This window comes from Telmatherina bonti, assembly GCF_933228915.1.
Source record: "Telmatherina bonti genome assembly, chromosome: 16".
NCBI lineage: Eukaryota > Metazoa > Chordata > Actinopteri > Atheriniformes > Telmatherinidae > Telmatherina > Telmatherina bonti.
Genome location: NC_136614.1, coordinates 14,172,210 through 14,194,993, shown reverse-complemented (window position 1 = coordinate 14,194,993; position 22,784 = coordinate 14,172,210). Strand labels below are relative to the sequence as shown.

The following is a 22,784-nucleotide window of genomic DNA, read 5'->3' as shown; positions in this document are numbered from 1 at the left end:
TTTTAAAGTTTATGAAAATAAACCTGCCTGGTTTAGGTATGTAAAACCCAAACTGTTTGTTATAACACTACTGTTTAAACTTTCAACCATTTCACTGTTGTTATAATTAACTTCTTCCTTTTAACATCTCAAACATTTGCTAAAGAACTTTTATTCTGTTTATTTTTTTCCAAAACAAACAGAAAGACACAGAAACATTTTTTCTCAGGCTTTTTTGTTTGTATGTAAGTTAAAGGGTTTGAGAAAATTTCAATTATCAATTAAATTCTCAATAATTCCCCTGATTTAAATAGAAGCATACTAAAGAACATCAAGTTCGATAAAATGCTACTAGCATTAAAAGAAGGTGAATGTTTGGTGAACGCTCCCCATTAAGCAACTAAAAGTAGACACACTGACCCTTTAGTCATGTCCAAACCAGTAAGCTCAACACAACACAGAAGCTTTTACAGGACAAATACCACAGAGACTGGTTGCTCACCAGTAACCTAGTGTCAGCTCATTAGGTGCATCTCCAGTTTATGCATTCAGACATTTTATCCTTTTCTGTATAATTTCTGCAAAATGAAACAAAAACTGAGAGCATCACTGTGAAGTGCCATGAAAACGGGATAAATCTTTCATTGTAGCGCACGTGCTTGTTGTTCAGACAGCAGTGAGGTGTGTACTACTTAGTGTCACAGGGTTCTTCACTTGCTGGAGGTTAAAGGGGGCAAACGGTTGGGGGGGGGGGGTGATGCTGACGAATCATCACTGTATTATTAATGCACCAGATCCAGTTGCAGCTCACCCCCCGCCCCCCCTCACTGAGTTTACGACAGCATTTAATCAGAGATAAAGAGCAGCTTATTTATTACCAAAGTGCAGCTGATCTGTTCCCGACATGAACTTCCAACACTACTTGAGATTGTGGCGAAATCTTAAATAAAAACTACAAATCTTTGATTATTTTGAGAAACAATGAAGCGGAGGTTTAGTCTATGTGAGGCTGCAGTTACTATAGAAACTAAATGGTTTGAAAGGGTTGAAAAACTCTTCTCTTTCGATGCTTATAATCCCCATTACACACTGTTACCAGTGTGTTCTTGTTACTTGGTGTGTTCTTGGTGTAGTCATCTGTGTGTCGACACATAATTGACCCAGTTTGCTCAGCCAGAAAAAAAAAAAGAGTTTCAAAATGCTTTGAGGTGTCATCCAGATTTTCTATATTTGTGTAAAAATATATGCAAATATACCTTTAAATTGATGGAAACCTGTGAAAATGCATTGTTGTATGTTAAAATCTGTAATAGTGGAAGATAATGTACATATTAGGAGACATGTGAGGGTGACAAGATAGAAATAAATCATAAAAAAAATCAAGGAAACGACTCATTTAAATACTTATTTTTAGTTTTCTGCTTTCCGATTATCCTTCTTGCGTCATATTGCTCCAACATATTTTGAAATGATCCATATTTAAAGGCAGTCTGTCATGCAAGCAGGAATGTGACTTAATTGTAGAATTAAAAGATTCATGACAAACCAAGCTTCCAATTAAAGCATCTGCATAAAGAAAATCTGTTTATTTAATAAGCATTAGGCTTTATTAAAAAGCCATCCACATCTATGTCAGGATTGTAAAATATTGTACAAATGTATGTGAGACGGCTGTGGGGGGTTGGGGAAGGAGGGGGGGGGATGGACAGATGTAGGGATCCAAAGACAATCAGGAAGTGAGGAATAACTGTGGAGGAAGTGGATACTGAGCTTGTTTCCATAGTAACCTGCCAGGAGAGGGTATGGGATGGGGTTGATGGGGGGTTTGTGTGTCAATGTGTATGTGTGGGCCAGTCAGGCTGAGCCCACGCCTGGCTTGAAAACAAAAAGACAAAAATTATAAAGATACTGTAACAGCCACCTGGTTATCAGTCATGTTTTATTCCTCTTTATCAATAAATCTGGCATTGCATAATTTTCAGTCATTGTTTGTCTCTGTGCGTAAAATGTGTAAAAAGGGCTTTGATAAAAACAAGCTATGCATATTAAAGTAAAACAAGCCTTCACACACCAAGGTAAGCTACGTTGCTTTGGTGTATGAAGACTTGTTTTACTTTAATATGCATAGATCGCAACTGAAAAACGCTCATTATTGTGTCTTTCAGACGCAGCCGCACACAAATCTGCACATATGCACAAACGGAGCAGCTAATTTAATCATATTAATGAGAGGAATACCCTCCAGGTTACATTTAAAAAGACAAGGAGAGGTACTGCATAATAAAAATAATTGCACATTGCAGCTTAAATGCATTATAACCACACTGAGTCTCCAGATTAAACAGAAAACATAAGTCCTCGATGGATTTTACTGCGAATGAACAGCAGTGGGGAAAATGCATTTAAAAAGCAAAATCGTGCACAATAATTGTTGTATTTCAACCTGAAGAAGCCTGGCATTTTGTTTTGAGTGCCCCAGACCGGAAATTGTGACGTTCAGTGAGCTGTTTTGATTTGCAGGATCGTTTACAAGCTTTTCCAGCCTCTTCGCTATGCATCTCTGCCTAATTTTGGTGAATATTTTGTGATTTTCTTCACAAATATATGACTGAAATTTAATTGTTGTTTAAAAACGGAATTAAATTTTTATTTTCTTGCATTACATACTGTTTAAAAATGCAAAGAAAGTCAAATTATGGGTAAATTTCTTTCCTCAAACAGCAGAACTAATGGTTATTATTTCAGTAAATTCTACATTCACTGACAGTGAATTATTAGTCGATTACTGGTTTACTGTAAGAGCATAATCAATGCAGAGATATCAAATTTTCAGGTTGCAAAATGACTTGTAGGAAATCCATCCACACACAGAGGTCCATAAACTGTCTCATGCAAACTGAGTCAGATGACTCACAGTGGAGGTCTCCTCTTCATCTGCTGCCGATGGTCATTTAATATTTTATGGGCACGAAGCTGCTTCATTAGAACCACAGGAGCACATTTATCTCAACAACTATCTCTGTTACAAGGGGATGATGAGCACTTATATCATTTAGCTGTTCTTAATAAAGCATAATTCTGAGTCGGGCATTAAATTTCCTACCAGATATTTCTTCCAAAAACGCCTCTATGTCACTGAACTGATCATCTACAACCAATCCTTACTCTGCTACGCTGGTTTAATCTGTTTACCCACTTCACTGTAGGAATTCATGGATTCATCATTCGAACCAGCTGATTGTAGGTTTGTTCTTATTGTCTGAATGATGAGAAGTTATTCACCTAAATGAAAACAAATCCCAGCTTTTATAGAGCTGCTGGTAATGTTTGACACACTGTAGTGTACTGTAACGTTGAGCAACATGGAAGTCATTGATTACTGACTGAGGTGAGGCTGCCATCTGCTGTAGAACAAAAATGGGTCAATTCTGTACATGCTCAGATAGAAAATATAGCATTTTTAATGTTCAGAGGCTGTATTATACAACTGAGGGGGTCATATACTCATAATAATGAAAAAAAAATCTCATTAAATCCACTTCAGTTATTGACTTCTTTATCCCACCTGAAAAATATCCTTGAATCTAAGTCCTCGGCTGTGGGGATGAAATAAACAATTTTGGGTTTTAATGAGGAAGATTTTTGAAGTACTAAAAGTTTCACAAACGCAGTTGGCAAATAATCCATCAAATATTCTCATTTCTTTCTTTTTTTAAATTACATTTTATTCATAGAACTTTTAAAATAACAGCACATTAATCACAAAATGAGAAAATGAGACAGAAATAATTATTAATTTAAAAAAAAAAAAAAAAGACATAAAAAATACATTTTCCAGACAAAAATAATAAAGGGCAAAGCTGCCAGTTCATGAGAGCACAATAAAAACAAGAACAATAGTTAAGTCAAACTTTAATTCAGAAAAAATATAGTTGTCATGTAACAATGAATCTACAATGATATTATTGAACATGCTTTGAAATTAATATATTTTGTTTACATATAGTTGTACTCAGGGCTTCATTTACATGACTATGTTTTGCACATTTATTTTCATTTTCATTTAGTCTTTATTCCAGACACATCGATCCATATCAGCAATTAATAGTAAAACGAAAAAGAAAACGAAAAACCACACACATGTATAGACACATTTAGAAATAATTTTGCTGCTGTTTATCAGTTAACTCTACCAGAACCTGGTGGTGCAGCAGGTTTGGCAATAAATCAGTCCCTAATGAAGTAAAACAACATTAGATCAACATTCAAATTTATCTTGCAACTTATAAATGCAGATATTAAAGATTCTCACACAGGTATAGTTTTACATCAAGGCAAGCTAAAGAGCATTATGAAGGTCAGTCATTATTGGCTGAGGTGAGACTGCCCCCTGCTGGTAAAGAATAAAATAGCGTCCGTGACGCTGTTAAATCAAATTCACTCTTTAAAAGCTATTTCCCTCACATCTACTTGATATTTTTCCTTCTCTTCTTCTTTTTAATAACATAAGTTAACCATCAACTCAATTTGCCATTAAAGGGGCAGATAAAACTGATTCAGGCTGCGTTGTCGATGTATCCTGCACTGTCAAACAAACTGCTTTCAAACCAGGCTTCCAGTGCTAAATTATGGATGACTGCATGTCTGCTACTGCAGCAAAACCTCACTGTGAGGAAAGAGATGAGTCCTCAAAGTCATGTAACACAATACGAGAGTGATTCAGACTTTGATTTCTGCCACGACAGCCTTTATGTCCCATTAAATTGAAGCCAAGACTTGTGAAACCTTATGCTCCAGAGAAGTTATTCCCTTTCATTTAATTCCTCTACCAACCATTCATTCAGTTTTATTTTTTGTTTCCTTTAATTTGTTTGTTGGGAGTCACTGCTATGGAAAATAATGATGGCTAAAATACTTCATTTATTTACAAAATGTTCCTTCTTCTTGTACCTGGAAAATGTGTTTTTAATTGCTGTTATTTATTGTTTTGTGTGATGTTTTGTTATATGTAAAAATTGTTTTGATAATGTGAAGCACTTTGTGTTGCCTTGTGCATTAAAATGGCTTTGGAAATAAATTTTCTATTTGATTTGGTGCTTGTTCCCTTAAAAAGTTAACAACTATGTATTTAAGTTAGAGATTTCTGTCATATGCAGCAGTAAGAGCAATAAAGAGTTAATGTGCTGGGAGAAAATGACACCTTCCCTTGTGCTTTTATTCTCCCACTAATCATTTTGGCATCTTAACAATATAAAATGACACAAACACAGTTGAAAATGTGTTAACGTAACACCAGAACCAACCCAAGGTATTTTAATTTGAAAACTTATTCAGAAAAAAGACACAAATTCAGCGTAACTGAATAATTTAAATGTAAATGTCAATACACAATAAAACTTAATTTTCTATTATTTGATAGATAAAAAGACAGCCCTCAAAATTTATTGCAGTTTTCATTGAGGTTCACAGACATATGAAGTCAAGAACAAGGTGGCTGCAGCTTTAAGTTACATTGTAGTGGAAGATTTTATTTTATGCACATTTTTGCACCTCTGCTCCTATTTTTTTTTTTTTTTTTTTTTTTTTAACAAAGTAGGTTGGTTACCTTCTTTACTTTAAATATGTCAAACACAAATTCATTCCACCACACACATACATCAAACATCTTAAGAAAAGTGCAAATTAATACTAGATTTTTTATGAATTTGTATTACTGTCACATACCACAACCAGTGACACTGGCATGATGTAAGCTAACCATAAATCACGCAAATGAACGGGTTTGTTACATTTACAGTGTGTGAAATGATCTAACACCAGAAAAGTTCACTGGCAGTGCTGAGAAATCAAAATCTGCTTGGCGCCCCATAAAGGCTTGGGCCAGCTCTGCATGACACAGAGAGGAGTCAGATACAACTCTACTGTTTTATCCTACTGTTCTGAGGGACCAAAAATCTTTCACGTCTCAGATGACGTTACTGACATCCCAGCATTCCTTGTGGAAAAGCAGCCTTACAACTTTAGAGGTATTTTCAAGCATGATGTCACAGAAACAGACAACATATTTACAATGCATGACATGTTATTTAATTGCTTAATGTCATTTAAATATATGTTATGGACAGTTGTGACTAAATTAATTTAATTTAACTTTTAAAATACTTCAAAAAAGCGAGTATAAATATAAATGTACAATAAAAATAAGGCAAGACTGAATATCAGAAAGTGTGTAAATAAATATAACATAGTTACCTATTAAAAATATACATTTAATTTAAATATAAGCTCCATTTGAAGAAATAAAGCTAATAGCTCAAACTTAAAATATAATTTTATTACATGAAAATAAATTTTTAGCCACATAATTAGAAATTGATCACTGATCTGAGGATCAAATATGGATGCATTTTTTAGCTGACTTAAACACTCCACATACGTTTAATAAAAATCTATTCACATACAGCTTCACTCACTTATCTGTGCAATGTAATCTATGAGTGACACCTTAAAAAAAGCCAAAGGAAATTCACACTGAAGCTTCTGAACAGGACTCAGGAACGTCACATTGGTCCGCTTCAACCACGTCAGGAAGCCATTAAGACCAGCGTTGCAGTGGAATCTGTTCAACGACAGATCAACAAAGCTGAGCGAGTGGAAAGCAGCAGGATCAGGGGAGGCGATGAAGTTGTCTGAGAGGTTAAGGGACTTCAGGCTTTTGGGTAATACGTCAGGCTGAAGATACGTCAAGGCATTAGATGAAAGGTCCATCTGCACCACCGACGTCAGGCCCTTAAAGATGCCTCGAGGAAGCGACTGCAGCGAGTTGGAGCTCAAGTTGAGCACGATCACGCTTCCAAAGTTGTCAAACAGATTCAGGCATTTTCCCTGAGCCCAAATAGTCTGCAGGGAGCTGCTGTGCAGATCCAAGAGTTTAACAGTATTTGGGCCAATTTGCTTCCCCAACGTGCACCAACTAATTGTATTTCCACCATAAAAGAGAAAGGAAAGGCGCTTCAGCTTGTTCACAAAGGTGTAAACATCCTCCAGGTTTGTCAGTCTGTTGCCTTGAATGTTCAGATATGTGATGTTACTGGCAAGCTGAGAGACACTGCTCACTGATGAGGGTGTCAACTTATTGTCATCCAGCATGAGATGATCTAAACTGGGCAAAAAGGCAGGAAAACCTAAGTCCTGCAGCGAGTTTCCTGTGAGATATAATCCTTTCAGGTTGGGAAGTCCACGAAACGAGTTGTAACCCAAAGCACCAATGTGATTGTGAGACAAATCTAACACTCGCAGGTTTGTCAGCGAGGCAAACGTGTAGGAATAGATTTCCCCAAGCAGGTTGCGTGACAGGTTGAGCACTTTTAAGCTACCCTGAAGACCTTCAAAGGCTTTTGTGTGTATCTCATTCACCTTGTTTTGGGAAAGATCAATGACCTCAAGGTCTTTCAGTGGACTAAAAATCCTCTCTTGCAATGCAAATATTCGGTTTTTCGAGAGATCCAACGAAAGGACTGAGCTGTTCTTCAAACCTTCAAATGTGTTGTGATCCGGATCAGGGAGGTTATGAAATGAAAATCCTCTCCCTATATGCCCTGAGAGCATAAGCCAAGAGATGTTTGTCCCCTCAATAGCCGTGAAAAACTTTTTAAAACTACCTACACCCATCCTGCTGTTGGACAAGTCAAGCGTCTCGAAGGACATTCCCCTGAAAGGATTCCCACATTGCTGCCAGTCAAAATCATTATTTATCATTGTTTTAAGGTGGACGCCATTCAGGTTGAGGACTTTAAAGTGCTTTCCTTTGAAACCAACAAGATCAGACTCACAAATTTGATCAATATTGTTCAGCTTGAGATTCAAGTTTGTCAAATTTGTCATATTTGCAAAGAACATTGAAGGCTGAAGTCTCCTAATCCGGTTCCCAAAGAGGTCCAGAGTCTGCAGAGATGAAAGTGGCTCCAGGTAAGCGTCACTCAGAACTGAATCGTTGAGTGAGCAGTAATACAAGGTGAGAACCTGCAAACTGGACAGTCCTGAAAAGGCCAGAAGCTCCAGCCGAAGCCCCTTGTTGAAGCCAAGATTTAGCCTCCTCAGATGCTTCAGTCTGCTGAAGGCATTGTTCCTGATCACAAGAGACCCTCTCTGTCCCTCAAGGTCCAACACCTGCAGCGCCTCAAGGCCTGACAGGGACGTAGCATTGATCTCACTGATGCGGTTCATCTCCAGGGACAAATGGGTGATGTTGGGAGGAAGAGGAGGAACCCAGAGGAGGTTCTGAAAGCCACAGTGAGCTTTTGAGCCTATAATTAAGCATGATGAGAAACAACCAGGCACCTGCAAGTGGACATTAGAAAGAAACTTAAATATAGCTAAATATAAAAGATGTCTGTCAGAGAAAAAATAAATGTAATGCTTAAAACGAGCTTGCAAGCAGGTCTGAATCAATTTATGAAAGTTGCATTTAGTTTCATTCTGGTACATAAAAGTAAAGTTGGAAAGTTATCCTTGTTAAATAAACTAAAGTATTTGGGTGATAGAAATTAATTTAATGTCAAATAGCAATGACATCCTGTATCTACATACCTGTGAAAAGACACAGATGGCGACTATTTGAAGGCTAAACGTCCACATCTTCTCAAGCCTTTAAAAACACCCGCTTTATACTTCCTTTTCTTTTCCAGTCGTCTTCAGTGTTCTCTGCAAAGCAGCTCGGTCTGCGTTGCTGGGTTTTTATTCGGGATTGTTTACGTCAGTGTTTGTGGGATTTGCCCTTTTTTAGAGTCCACATTTACAAGAGACAGGGAAGTACACGGCATGTTTGCAGTCCTTTTGGCTGAGGTTAGACTGTTGCACTGTGTTGCTCAACATGCTGCTTTTTTTAAAAAAAGAAAATGGATCCTGTTGCTAAGTTTGTCTTGTCAAAGTTTATCCAGCAACATATGTCACAAAAATTGGTGAATACAAATGTTCTTTTAGCAGTTTTAATGATCTTAAATGCTTCGGCACCCATAGGAGTGAGTGTGAGCGTGAATGGTTGTTCGTCTGTTTGGCCCTGTGATGGACTGGCGACCTGACCAGGGTCTACCCTCCCTCTCACCTGAAGGCTGCTGGGATTGGCTCCAGCTCCCCCGTGACCCTTACTCAGATAAAGTTCAGAAAATGAATGAATGACAAATACATGTGACTGTCAGTAAAACTGTTAAATTGCAACATAATCAGTAAATATTTGCTCCAGTTTGAGGTATAGCCGTGTTTTTTTTCTCTGGAAACATTGAAGAATCATGTTATTGTGACTGAGTAGAAGCACAAAACTTATTTCTGACCTATGAAAGAAAAATATTTTTCTGTAAAAACAGTTTTTGATACAATATTGTTCTTTTACAAGTAGGTATGTAAGTTGTGTGATTGAAATACATATCTAACTTTAACAAGCGATGTTATTTATGTTTGTACTTATTATTATTTAGTTCTTATATCCATTTTAATGCAGAAAATCCTGCAGGAACTGGCCTGAAAGTGATGTAACGGGAAGTCCAGGTGTGTATATTCTGCACTGAAGGCAAAATTTTATAATTTTTGTATAATTTCTTTAATGTTTGTATTATTTCAATGCTTGGCTATGAAGTCTATTTCACTATGGAAACTTTATAAAATGTAAATAAAATTTGTCCAAAGAGTCCAAACTAATAATCATTTGAAACTTTTTCACCAAATAAATGAGGAGCTTTTAATGCAGTGAAAGCTTTCAGCGTGAGAAGAAGAGGTTGCTGAAGTGAGTAATTACTATTTAATTTCAATGAGCAAGCTAATTAATCTTTGAATTAAGCAGCCAACAACACATGATCAAAGTTTAATTTTCAACGCAATGCACTCTAATCTAATTGAACATTCCCGTGACAATGAGATTTTGTGTGTGCGTGTGTGTATGCGTGTAGTTTAGTCACACAGGACTGGTGAATTTCACAGCCTCTGGAGAATAAAGGATTGTCAAATACAATACAGAGTGGAAGAGTTCCTGAGTCCTTACGGTTTCTCTTGGTGGAAACTACAAGTGGCTCTTACTATTTTAGAAAACATTACAGTGACAACAATGCAGAAATCTGATTTTGTTGCATTGTGCAGCTGCTGGGGGGCTTGTTTTGTTTTGTTTTTTTGCTTTGTGTCATAAACTAATTAAGCTGAGCTGAGTATGGATGAGAACTTGGAAACATTTTTGAGATGTATAATTTCATTTAAACCATATTTGCTTTAAAGACTTGAACAGTAGTATTTGATACTGCAGATAGATACACATTTGAACACCAGTAAAAAAAAAAAAAAAAAAAAAAAAAAAAAAAAAAAAGGTGTACTTATATACTAATGAATGAATGATAAAACTGCTCAGAGCTGATCCACAGAGACAGCTGCAGCTGCAAAGACTCCCACTCCCTTTTATTCACTTATTTACATTCACATTACATGCAGTTAGCATTTGTAACTTACAGAACATATTGAAGCAGGGTGAGGTTTATCAGCTTGTGAGGTTTATTATTGTTTTCTTCTCCAAAAATGCTTCAATGCTCCAATTCTACAGATCTGAAATGCCCAAAAAAGTGTCATTATTACTGTAACTCCTCTTTTTAGATACCTATTTCTTGTGGTTAGCTTTCCATCTATCGGACTAAAGAAGTTGCACACATGCTCATCATACCCTGGTAGCACAAATGTCCTTCTATTGCAGCAGGATGTTGATCATCCTCTTTTAGTCTGTGGTGGGAAATGTGATTTTCTATGTTGTCATGAGTCAGATGTGGTAGGGGGTGCAGCATAAGAGTCAGGAAACTGAAAAAGTTCTCCTATGGACCCTTGGAACTGACTGAGAGAAGAATATTGTAAAAACGTATCAATATAATGGCTAATATTGCACATCCTGCATGTTTATAACTGTAATAACTTGAGGATATTGCCTATCTTTTTGCAAACAGTATTTTGTACAGCACTTACAAATAAAGCTGTCCAATTCCCCGATCAACATGGTAACTTTTGCTCCCAGCTAAATTGTTTGTTAGTTGTTTTGGTCTGTGAAGTAATAGGTCAACCAGTCATGGCTCAATACTATCAAGGTGAAACTAACCATATTATAACTCCTGTAGCAGTGTTGGACATTGGTTAAAAGAAATATTTGCCTTCTTTGGATAATGGGATGTTGGATGGTTGAGCAGCTGACTGCCCAGGATCAGTTATGACCAAGCAGCATTATTTAACAGTGCTTGTTAACAAGTGTTTGAGATTAGAGGGGTGGCCTGAGGGGTAACTAGCCACCCCTAAAATCTGACCAACAGCTTAATAGGTCTATGTAAAGTAACAAAAAAATGTGACAAAAGAAAGTTAAACAACCACTAATGCAGAAGAAAGACTGATAACACTGCCAATTTGGCTCATTGCAGCATTTTTAATGATCAATTTTGTATAAGTATTTGTGAAGGAGTGATTAAATCCATGCAGTTGAGTATTATCTAAAGGAAATAAATGGATAAAATCACTTGTGGGTTGCTTTCACAAATTTAGCTTTACTTTATACATCAGATAACCAATTTTTATAAGCAATTGACTAATTTATAAATTGTAAGGACTTTTTTTTCTAAAGGTCTCATTTACTTACCAACCATTTTCCTTGCTTCAAACTGGACCTTCCCACCGACCTCTGTCCAGTATTGCTCGTGCATATAAACATACTAGTATCAAGACAACATAGTTGATTAATATTTTTTAAGCAGGCTCATTTTCTACTACTCATTTTCTATGTGTATATATTACATCTTAATTGGTAGGGGTCATAGACCGTAAATGAAAGATCAATGGAGCATCCGGTGGTTAACAGTGAAGCCTATGTAGAAGTGAATTAAAACTGCAGTTCCCCCCTCATCCACTAGGGGCTGGCTGCAAAACAGAGCAAATCCCCATCGACTCCCATGTTAAAAAGGCCAACTTCAGCAGAAATATACATGTTTACAGCCTGGTACAAAAATCCATTTTCAGTTTAATAGGTCAGGTTTACCTTCATGACAACTGTGGGGGGAGTGAATTTTTTTCTGACTCGTCCGTTTAAAAGTAATTTATTCTTGAAGTTTGGCATATTTAGGGGCGTGACCTTTTGACTGACAGGTACCCAATCTCCCGCTTCAAGTAAGAAGAGCGCAGAACAACCGCGGTTTTTAGCCCATTAACAACGTGACTTATCTTAAGCCCGCTTACCTCTGTTAGCTGGTTATCTCCTGTTATCTCCGGGTTAGCTCGGTTAGTTCCACCATGACGCTAAATGCCCCCCCTCTCAGCTCCACCTCTTTGCCGATATTTGTATTTTCCAGGCGAGACAACACGCATGACGGTGCCAAGATGGCGATGGTAGGAACGGCCCACTGAGCTTCAGTTCAGCTCTTCACAAACGTATGTCACGGAGGCTACATCCATCTCTATATATACAGCCTATGGCACTGTTTCTCAAATGGGGGTACGCGGACCCCTCGGGGTACTACAGGGCATTCCAGGGGTTACGTGAAATTTTTTGAAAACATGTATCTCTTTGTTTCTTTAAAACATCATTAAATAAAATAATATATTATATAAAACTTAAAGTGGAACCATTATGTGCATTTCAGGCTAATTTTTCTTTTATTTCTGAGACCAGAAGGGCTGGGATTGATCGAGTTATTGTCACAAATCGCTTTATTTACTTCAGACCGACCCTCTCCGTAGGCTGTCAGATCAGCCTGTGGGCAAAACGAGTGGATTGAGACTCTTCCGCTTTAAGCCCCGCCTCCCGCCACTGTACTACATCGGGAGCGCGCACCTCACCTGCTTTCGCCGTCATTGTAATATCTCATAACAGAAGGATTAGGCTAATATGAACTCAATAAAAAGCACAAAATACAATGTCAACACATAGCATACAGCCCTACATGTTGGAACCTGAATCAGACCCTGAAAACGAAGTGGAAAACAGCAACCCACAGCAACGAATGCAGCAGGATGTCTCTCTTTGGTAAACTCACCAGCCATCGTTGGAAATAACTTTATCCCACATTTTCCACCCGCCTTATGTATTTGTACATGCTCTTGTTAACCAGTAGAAGGTAACCAATCACCGAACCTTATCCCCCGGGACGTCACAAGGATTTCCAAGTAGAAAAAACTCTCTAAAACGACACGTTTTTCGTCGCCATGGAAACCGAACGGAGAGAGTGCTGGAACTCAAATTCAAACTCAAACATGCGTTTAGGTGATAAAAAACGGTGCCTGATGAGGATTCAACCCTGTAACACTGTAGAAAGCTCAGAAAACTTGAAATACCATAATAGCACCACTTTAAATATATTTCGATGAATGTAAATATACATTCATAAACTGACTTTACATTTAGATTTAGATAATTTTATTGTCAAAATTCCACAGTCCGACTTGAATTGAACCCCACGAGTCAAACTTATATCGAACAATGGAGTCCTGGTTGAAGCGTAGTAGAGATTGTACGGTTAAAGTTTAATAAGTCAAACACATATGACAAAGTGCTGTATTTCATGTTTTTTCTTAACCAAAAATGCTTTGCAGTGGTATGGGATACTTGGCTGAAAAAACATTTAAAAAGGGGTACTGTGTTGCAAAAAGGTTGAGAACTGCTGGTCTATGGTAGGGTAGGGGGTACATGGGGGGGCCCAACAGCGAATCCTTGCCCTGGTGATTCCGGCCATGTAGATGGGTGTAATGTTACAGCAGCTTCTTTTATTTTTCTACATAAAGTTCTCCGCGTCTTTTTTCTTTTTTTAAAAAAAAAAAAAGGCTATATGGTTTCTGCGTAAAATATAGATACATAAAAGCATGAAGTAGGCAGGTTTTGTGCCAGCAGCTATGTCAAAGGGGGAGGGAGCAGGACGGACCAGAGAGGAGTGACTTTCTTTCAAAATAGTTCACTTCATCACAGCAGCAGCAGCAACCGGTGCCGAGGCAGCGGCGGGCGGGTGTGGAGCGAGTTCAACATGGCTCGTTACGGAAATAAATAACGGGACCGAAATTATCTGAAGCCAGGAGGAGGCCACAAAACACGGCGAAAAAAAAGGGTGGGACTGAGGACCCTCGGTTTTTTAGTAAAGTCAGTGCCACACGTTTAAGTGTTGATGAATTTGGCCACGAATACCTGCCGAAAATAGTCCCGGTAAGTAGAGCTCGTCTCGCATGGCTTGTTGTAGCCGCAGAGTATGGTGTGGGAATAGTAAGTTAAGGTTTTAGTTGTGTGAAACTTAATTTTCAACGCTTAAAATCACACGAGTTTAGCAGTGAGATGTTTCAAGTATCACATTCAGTTTGGGGAACAAGGTGAACAGGGAGTTAAACTTTTCTGCAACATGGCCGCTCAGATGTCACAAAGCTTCCCTGAAGTTGGCAAAAAAATAAATAAAAAGAGCTTTGACTCTTTTCTTTTCATTTTAGGATTGTACAATAAAGATAACTACAGATAAATTATGTATCAAATAGCTCCGAGTCAAGCGCATTTTTTTTTTAATTTAAAAAAAAAAAAATCAAAACTACTATTGGTGTCCGGGTTTGTGGGAGGAACTTTTCCCATTCAAAAATCTGGCAAATTTTGTTTGGCTTATTGCCTGACATACAAACGTTATTTAGCATGAATTAATGCTTTCTTAAAGTCCCAAGTGTTTACCTTTCTGCATATTATTTTAAGGATAAAAGACCAGTGAAGAGCACACTTTATATTTATATCCACAACATTAATGAAAACAGATGTGAGAATGTTAGCATGACATTACTAAATGATTAATCTGGACAGAAGTAGCTGATTAAACCTCTGTAAGTGTTGATATAACATCCCAGATATAATTTTATGTGTTGATAAGGTCAGATGGATTGGGTTACCTCTCCTTGACCCAGTTGTATATGAGGTAATATGACAGTACCAACCATTCCAACTGGTTTTCTCTCATATATCTCTCATATTTAACCAGCAAAAACCACCAAACATTCCTGCTTTATTTAGGGGGTTTAATTAAAAGAATATTTGCTGTATTAGTTAATTAATTTCTTAATTATCTGTACCACTTAGTCCAATTAAGGGTTGAGCTGGAGCCAATCCTAGCAGAACTTTTAAACCCTGGACAGATCGCCAGTCCATTGCAGGCCATATAAGTTAGTTTACTATTTATTCTTTTGAGTCTTTATTATCATCAGAAAACAGTTATGTAGAACCTAAAATAATCTCCTCATATTTCTTGTTTTGTCCAGTCAGAAACTAAATATCTTCTAAAGTTTATGGTTTGATATAAAAGAAAAAGCATGAAATTGTTTCATTTAGGAGCTAAAAATTCGATCTTTTAACACAGAAGAGGACGACTATGACATGAAGATGGTATCATAAAGATGCTGGATTTACTTTCTGCTGAGTGTTTACAGTACGAGACATTCAAAATGTGTGTCTAGATAAAATATTCATAGGACTGATGAATAAAGAAGATGACTTTCTGTGCACATATCCTTTTAAAAAATAAGATTTAATAACTTATACAATGTCAACAACTTGGGTAACTAGCATCTTTTTGTTTGTAGATGTATGATCAAATTCATTAAGTCATCACATATTGATGGAGGACATACACATGGTTCAGTGAAAACAAATCAAACAATAATATAAAAAATCTTGCAGTTTGCAGATTTTATTAAACTCCTTTGTTCTGCAAGAAGAGCTGAAAGAAAAACCAGATGGTAGAAACGTGTTTTTCCTTGTCGGACCGCAGAGCATCTACTGATGTACTGTATTAGAGCAATGGGTGATCTGTTTCAACAGGGTGACATGAAAGGGGAACAAGAATTAACCATCCATCCTTTCCTGGCATCTGTTACCCTGCACATAATCACCAGGTTTACCTGCAGATAATTCTTTGTGGTGTCTTCTCATCAGCTTCTATCTCCATAAAGTTAATTTCAGTGTCTACATATGGAAAGACTTGTGTTGTTCTTGATTTACAGTAGTGCTGAACTGCAACTGTCTTCGCTGTGGGTGGGAAGATAATAGCTGTGAGGAGGAAACCTATGATTACTCTGGTTTATGTAATTTCCCAGTAATCCAGTTACAGTGAAATTAAAGCATTTTTCATTTAGAATTAAGATGTGCTTTGGTGTCAGATTTCACCAGAACTTCATGGGTCTTTTACTGGTTCTGAGTTGATGTACAGGTAGCTTGTAGGAGAGGCTTGTTTCCACCACAGAATTGCCCTTTATTCTCCATTGCTTGGGAGTATATTTGTACAGCAGCTTGTTTTGAATTCCTGTAAAGGTTTCTCCGAGGTCATTGACACTGCAGCGCATTTCTCTATCAAGTCAGGTCTGTTCATTGATTCTACATGCAGCTTAGTGTCTGAATTATCAGCAGTCAAGTACAGATACTGGTAGGTCTCCGCTTCGAGGAGTTTCAGATCAGATAAGGTCTGAGGTTTAGACAGTGGTTAAGAGTTTTTAAGGTTTCATTTCAGTCTCTTCATTGATTAAACTTTAACTTGTACAAAGAATATTTTTGTGTCAGCACAAATGCAGTCAGAGCTGCAGCTTTTGTTTAACCAAATGAGCGTTGCAACACTTGATTACGCTTCGGTTTCTTCACAACATGAGATGTTGCTTTCACTTCCTTTCTCTTGTACTGTGTTGCACGTTCATCCTGTTGTTTTCACCATCAGTTTCTCACTCTTTACTTGTTTCCGGCGTCTTGAATTCATCTTAATCTCCAATGATCTTGACATCTTCATCTTGATTTCTCAGCCTCTGCAGCGCTTTGTTTTTTGAAGGTACAGTAGCGTTAAAAAGTTACTTTACAAGGCAAATATTAACTTATAGAGTTGAATTTGGGGTTAGTTCATAACCTGATGTCTTTGCTGGAAACGGCAATGTGCTGAACAATGTGAGGTCTTTTTTTGTGTGTGTGTGTGTAGGCGTGTTGCTTCACGTACAGCAAGGTAATGAAATATAATCCATGAATTCATTTGAAGGTTGTTCAGGCAACCCATTAATTTAAAGTGGATTAGATTGGACAGTGCAGTCTGTGAAGTTGTTGCATTGTATCAGTTATTTTAGTTTTTCTTTTGCTTTAATTACCCGATATTTGGTAGAAATACCATGAAGCTACTCAGAATATGAACTTGTAAGAATTTAGTTGGGGGTTCATCCGATGCAGGAACTCTTTTTCTCTCCTTGTGTATCTGCAATTTGTTTTGACCAGATCTACATTCCTAACTCAGAATAATTTAGTTCATGTTGACCATTTGGGGTTTTTGGGGAAACTGCCAGAGATACTTTTGGTTTGTTTAATTTTTGGAGGCCTGTTAAAGCTCTTTGCAAGAATTTTCTGAACATGCCACCTCCGCTCCAGTCCTCCAGACACCCCTAGCATGCCGGTTGTCCATTTTAACTGCGTAACCAGAGATGTACTGCTTCCGTTTTTACCTGCATGGCGACAACCTTGGGGTCAGCCGGGTTGTCTCTTCGTCGACTAAGGGGTCGGAGGTGAGAGATTGGAGAAGCAGCAAGACTTTTGCTTTTGGTTTAATCTGTTTGTAGTTTGTAAATTCAACAGTGTTTTTGTGACAAAAAAGAAGCTTGAAGACAAATCAGAGGCGGCTTCTTCAGTTCATCGCTATTTGTAAATATTCCGTGCGTTTACATCGGAGTTTTAATTCCTGTTTAATTCCGAATTAAAGTTAATTCCGCTTTAAACTGATGAAAAACAACCATGTGAACACTTAAGTTCAATTCTGAATAGAAATTAGCATTAGGAATTAATTCCGATGTAAGTTTCTGGTTTATTCGCATTTTAATTCCGATCTATTTAATTCCTCTGTCATGTAAACCTTCATTCCACTCTAAGTTAATTCCGGTGGTTCTGAACATGCTCGTTACCTTGTCCTGTCCTGATGACGCGCGTTGTTTTGCCTCCCGTGTTCGGTGGGCTTTCTTCTTCTTCTTCTCAGTTGGTGCAAAAAGTGAAGTAGTATGCTCGTGTTGAGCTGCTACTTCAAAATTATAATAAAAAATAGCAGCGAAACTGGTACTTATTATGATGTTTTTACAAGTTACGACTGAAAAGATAAGAAGCAGGGAGCCAACTTTATTTCCGGTATACGTCATACATCATGTGTGCCCTCTGTCCAATCAGAACCCTTCCCGACCCGCCGTTTTAAAGAGGAATTAAGTGAGGACGTGTTTCATGTAAACGTTCATTTGGAATTATTATTTACATGTAAACTTGTAGGAAAATACGTTAATTCCAAATTATTAATGCCAAATTAAAAAAACATCATGTAACCGTAGCCAATGTGTTTTAACCACAAATATGTTAATTAATTGAATCTCTTTGGTGTTTAAAATGTTCATTAGATGGGAAATTCAGATTGTTAAATTTTATTTTGATTGAGATATACTTTTTCCACATTTGTTTCTTATTTTTTGACTGCAGTATTTACAGTACTTGTTAGGAAAATAATAAGTTGCCGCCATAAATCTTAAATAATTCCAAAACTAGTCCACACATACATAAACATGTAGAGACTAATGTACACTTTCATCATCATGCAAATTCTGTTTTTAGTTGCTAAAAACATACTGAAACGTAAATCTTCTTGCACTTCTCAAAACCTCTGACTGTGATTTTCCCTTTTAGATCAAAATCTGTATGTTTTTGCTTAAAATGTCTGATTGTGCTTCACTTTCTGTGTCATTTGATGTTATATCATTCTCAATTTTCTCCTTTGTTTGGATTGCAGTGAAAGATAGCTGTATGATGGTTGCAATGCTAGGCTTGTTGAGCGGGCTCTGCGTTGCTTTGCATAAATATAGTTACTTGCTAACTATATTATTGAGGTATTGGGGTGTTTTGGTGTGCTTTTTGAGAACAGAATCACCTGCTTACCGTGTAGTTTTGGACAGGAAGAAGTTGAACTTCCAGCTGAAGGAGAAACTGAGGATTAATAGCTGCACACTGAGGGGAAAACAGGTGTAAACGTTGTCAAGTTACGTCTGCATTGATGTGATTTTGAGAACAAAAAGGAAAATGTCAGAAAAATTACCTGTGTTCATGAAGACCTGGCCTGACATTACATCTATTAGAAGCACTGCTGCTGTACTAACAGATACTTATGTGTTCCTGCAGCTGCATATTGGAATAAAGTCAAACCCTGTCCATCCATCAGCATGTCTTCGTAACGGTGGATCCAGTTTCAGTGAGGAAACAAAATGTGCTTCTTGTTCTGTCGAATCCTCAAACTTTTCCTGCTTGTTGTGAAAAACAAAGTGACTGTTTATTTGGTCCCTGTTGTATCTAAAATGTTTCAGGACCCCCCTGAGGCTGAGCCAAACCACCAATAATGCAGCTGGACCCATAAATTACTATTCTCCCAATTTCCTTAATCTTTAAAAAAAAAAAAAAAAAAAGACTAGATAAAATTGCTGTGGTGCTTTGTGGAGGATATGTGGGTTCAGCCAAGAAGCTTCATGAAGCCTCAAGAAGCTTGCATGTTACAGTAAAGGGTCGTTTTGAGGATAAATGGCACTCTGGGCATTTCAGCAATGTCAGTGTCTAAAGTTGCAGAACACAGTACTGTATATTTAACACACACACACACACACACACACACACACACCGGTCAGGTCTTGTCAGTGCAGGCGATGAGAATTGGGGACAGCTGCGAGTGGTAATGTGGTCATGTGGCTTGCATGTTGTGTGTGTGTGTGTGTGTGTGTGTGTGTGTGTGTGTGTGTGTGTGTGTGTGTGTGTGTGTGTGTGTGTGTGTGTGTGTGTGTGTGTGGTGTAGGTAGTAAACACCCTCTTACCCTTCTTTAGTATCCGTTCATCTGCTATTCGGCCATTTCTGTATCTGTGTCTTCATGTTGCTTCTTCTGTCGTTTTGGATTCGCTCTCAGAAAACAGCGAGGCTGACTTCTGGCTGCAGATTCAGGCCTGCTGTTATTTGTTAAAAGCTGAGTGTAGCTGGTGTTTAAGAACAGGTGAGTGTGTGTGTGTGTGTGTGTGTGTGTGTGTGAGGGAGAGTGATTTTTGTGGTGAGCCTGAGGATGCGTGTTTGTTTTCAGGCCCATTTGTCTTGCTCAGGTGTGGGTCTGCACTCGTAACTGCTGTTTTGACATGGGATTGAGAAGGCTGTGTGTGTGTGTGTGTGTGTGTGTGTGGTGGGTGTTATTAAACAGGTGCTCTGGTTGGGTGGTCTGAACTGATGAGGGACTTTTTATCATTAAATTTACTACCGTCAGGGGAACTTTTATATGTTTACAATGGTTGTATTGATTGTTTTGAAATGCTAAAAGGAATTTCCAAAGTCAAGGTAGGTCTGGAAAGAAATAGATCAATTATAATTTTTATTAAAGACTTAAAAGCAGAGAGTGTTACTGTATTCTGGAGCCAGACCAGCAGCTGGTTCTACAACAGAGGAGCCAGAAACCTGAATGCTCTGCTTTCCATTTTAGACCTGGAGACTCTAAACACTTTAATTATGCAGTTCTATCAATATGGTAAAGTCTTTTTACTGGTCTTTCATGACTGATTTGTCTTGGTATGCTCTGTCTTTTGTCTTTTTTACTCACTTAATTACTTTTTCTTAATTGTTTTAAGTCTTTTTCCTGTTCTTTTATGACCCATTTATCTTGGTATGCTCTGTCTTGTCTGTTTTACTTACTTTTTCTCAATTGTTTTGAATGTTTTTTTTTTATTTTTATGTTTTTCTTTTTGTTTGAAGAAGTCCTTTTTAAATGATTAAAGAAGTTTAATCATGTTGAAAGTTTTCTGTCATTCCTATAAATAAATCTATAGTGTTATAAATGATTATGATTATAAAAGATTACGTGAAGCTACATTTAGATGATGATACACACAGGTTTCTGCATCCAGAAACACGTTCAAGTGGACAGGTCGAAGAGTTGGAGATTTCATTGGATGCTAACTAATACTTTTTTTGTAAGAGATGCTTCTAAAATTAGGTTATTGTAAATATCCAGTCTTGTGCTGGTTTCCTTTTTCCAGTACAGGACAGGAAACTGGGTATGGAACAAAACTCGTTATATGGCTCCTAATATGTATCTAATATGCATGTATCTGTGAAGGCTTGTTTTTAGTCTTGTTTTAGTTTTGCTTTTTATTCTGTAAAGCACTTTGTGCTTCTTTTGCATGAAAAATGCTATAGAAGTAAACTTTGATTGATTGAAGTGTGATATTAAGTGGCATGCACTGCCTGAGCAAACAAAAAAACAAAACAAAAAACAAAAGGTCACTGACTTTAATATTTCGTTTCTTTAGCTGTGATTACAACAGTATTGACTTGTTCTCGTTGCCGTATGTAAGTCACTTTAAATAAAAGCGTCTGCTAAATGGCTGTAGAATAAATGATTAGAATAGTGTGGCATTGTTTCGATAAACATTTGTTGCATGCAGTTTTTTTACGAGGGGAAAGTCCAACTACTGTACAAAGCCTTCTCCGGCACATCCCAGTGATTCTCAGTCGGGTTCAGGTCTTGACTCTGTGGTGGCTAATCCATGTGTGAAGATGATGCGTCAGCCTCCCTGAACTATTCTTTCACAATTTGAGCCTGATGACTCTTGACATTGTCATCTTTGAATATGCCTGTACCTTTGAAACCTGGTCATTCAGTATATTCTGGACTCACCAGACCACATAACCTTCTTCCATTGGTCTTTGTTCTCTCTAGCATCTTAAACCATTTTCCCCGGTTAAACCTCATTAATTTATGGTTTTCTTATGGCTACACAGCTGTTCAACCCCTTTACGTTGTGCATGTGGAAATACTCTTACATTCATTGTTAAATATAGACTTGAGTTCTACTGTTGTTTTTCTGCAAAGTGATTTCACCAAATATTTAAATGATCACCATCATTTAGGATTTTTTTTTTCCAACCAGGCGACGTTTTCCCCAGTGTCTTTAAAACTTGTAATGACGCACCAGACACCTAACGTTTCCGTAGCCTACTTAGATGTTTTTTTCTGATTGATGCCAATGATCTGACCCTTCATACAAATTATTTTCATGAAGAAATGCATCAGTTGGGGTTAAAATAACTTGTTGCCAGCTCAAAGATATTCACTGATAAGAGACTTGTACATGCTTGCAGACTTAAATTCATGTGGAGACTTTATGTTTGGACAGGCAGTGTAATTGACAGCTGAAAATACATGATGGCAGTTCTCAGTTTTATGATTATTATCTTGTATGGTTTTTGAGGTTAGTAAAGAAATATGAAGACACGGTTGGGTTAGCAGTTGTGTGCTTCTAAGTTTCATTACTGCTTAGACATTTCAGTAACTTTAACACATCTGTGTACAGAATTGTTTTTTTTTTTTAAGCTATGCGTGTCATGTTTGTCCTGGTTTTGACACTTGCTGACAGGGTGTTAAATTTAGCTTGTGTTTATTTTCTCTGTGTATTCATGCTTATCAATTTAGACTTTTTTAAAACTCAGAAACAAGTGAACATGCAGAAACATCCCAAGTTTTCTGTCATGAATATCACGTGGTAGAGGGTGAATGATGTGGAAAGCTTTAGTTTTTTTATGTCAACAGTGTTGCTGACTGCTGGTGTGGAGATATTGCAATTCTTGTTTTATTTAAGACCTTGTTTCTAAGTGCAGAGCACACAATTTTATTAAAATTAACATGTTGTTATTGTATGTTTTATAGACTGGTGGATCCAGAAATGCACCCTGACTTGTGACTTGTGAGGAAAAGTTGTCTTACTGAGAAAAGGA

General features: G+C 37.4%; 2 protein-coding genes across 4 annotated transcripts in view; one reads left to right on the top strand and one right to left on the bottom strand.

The window, feature by feature from the left end:
* Positions 1-6,444: 6,444 nt before the first annotated feature.
* Positions 6,445-8,616, bottom strand: LOC306767652 (toll-like receptor 5; the record flags this gene model as incomplete). The annotated part of the gene is made up of 2 exons (XM_079255726.1): positions 6,445-8,319; positions 8,569-8,616. 2 exons carry the CDS (start codon positions 8,614-8,616, stop codon positions 6,445-6,447), a joined length of 1,923 nt encoding a protein of 640 aa, XP_079111852.1.
* Positions 8,617-13,945: 5,329 nt separating this feature from the next.
* Positions 13,946-22,784, top strand: part of dtnba (dystrobrevin, beta a) — a 47,198-nt gene continuing 38,359 nt past the window's right edge. For 2 of the 3 annotated variants that reach the window (XM_079255643.1, XM_079255641.1), the window contains exon 1: positions 13,946-14,173. The gene's annotated coding sequence lies outside the window, so the exon portion shown is untranslated. Of the gene's footprint in view, positions 14,174-19,927; positions 20,020-22,784 lie in introns of those variants that run through there. The other variant, XM_079255642.1, reaches the window with a different exon arrangement.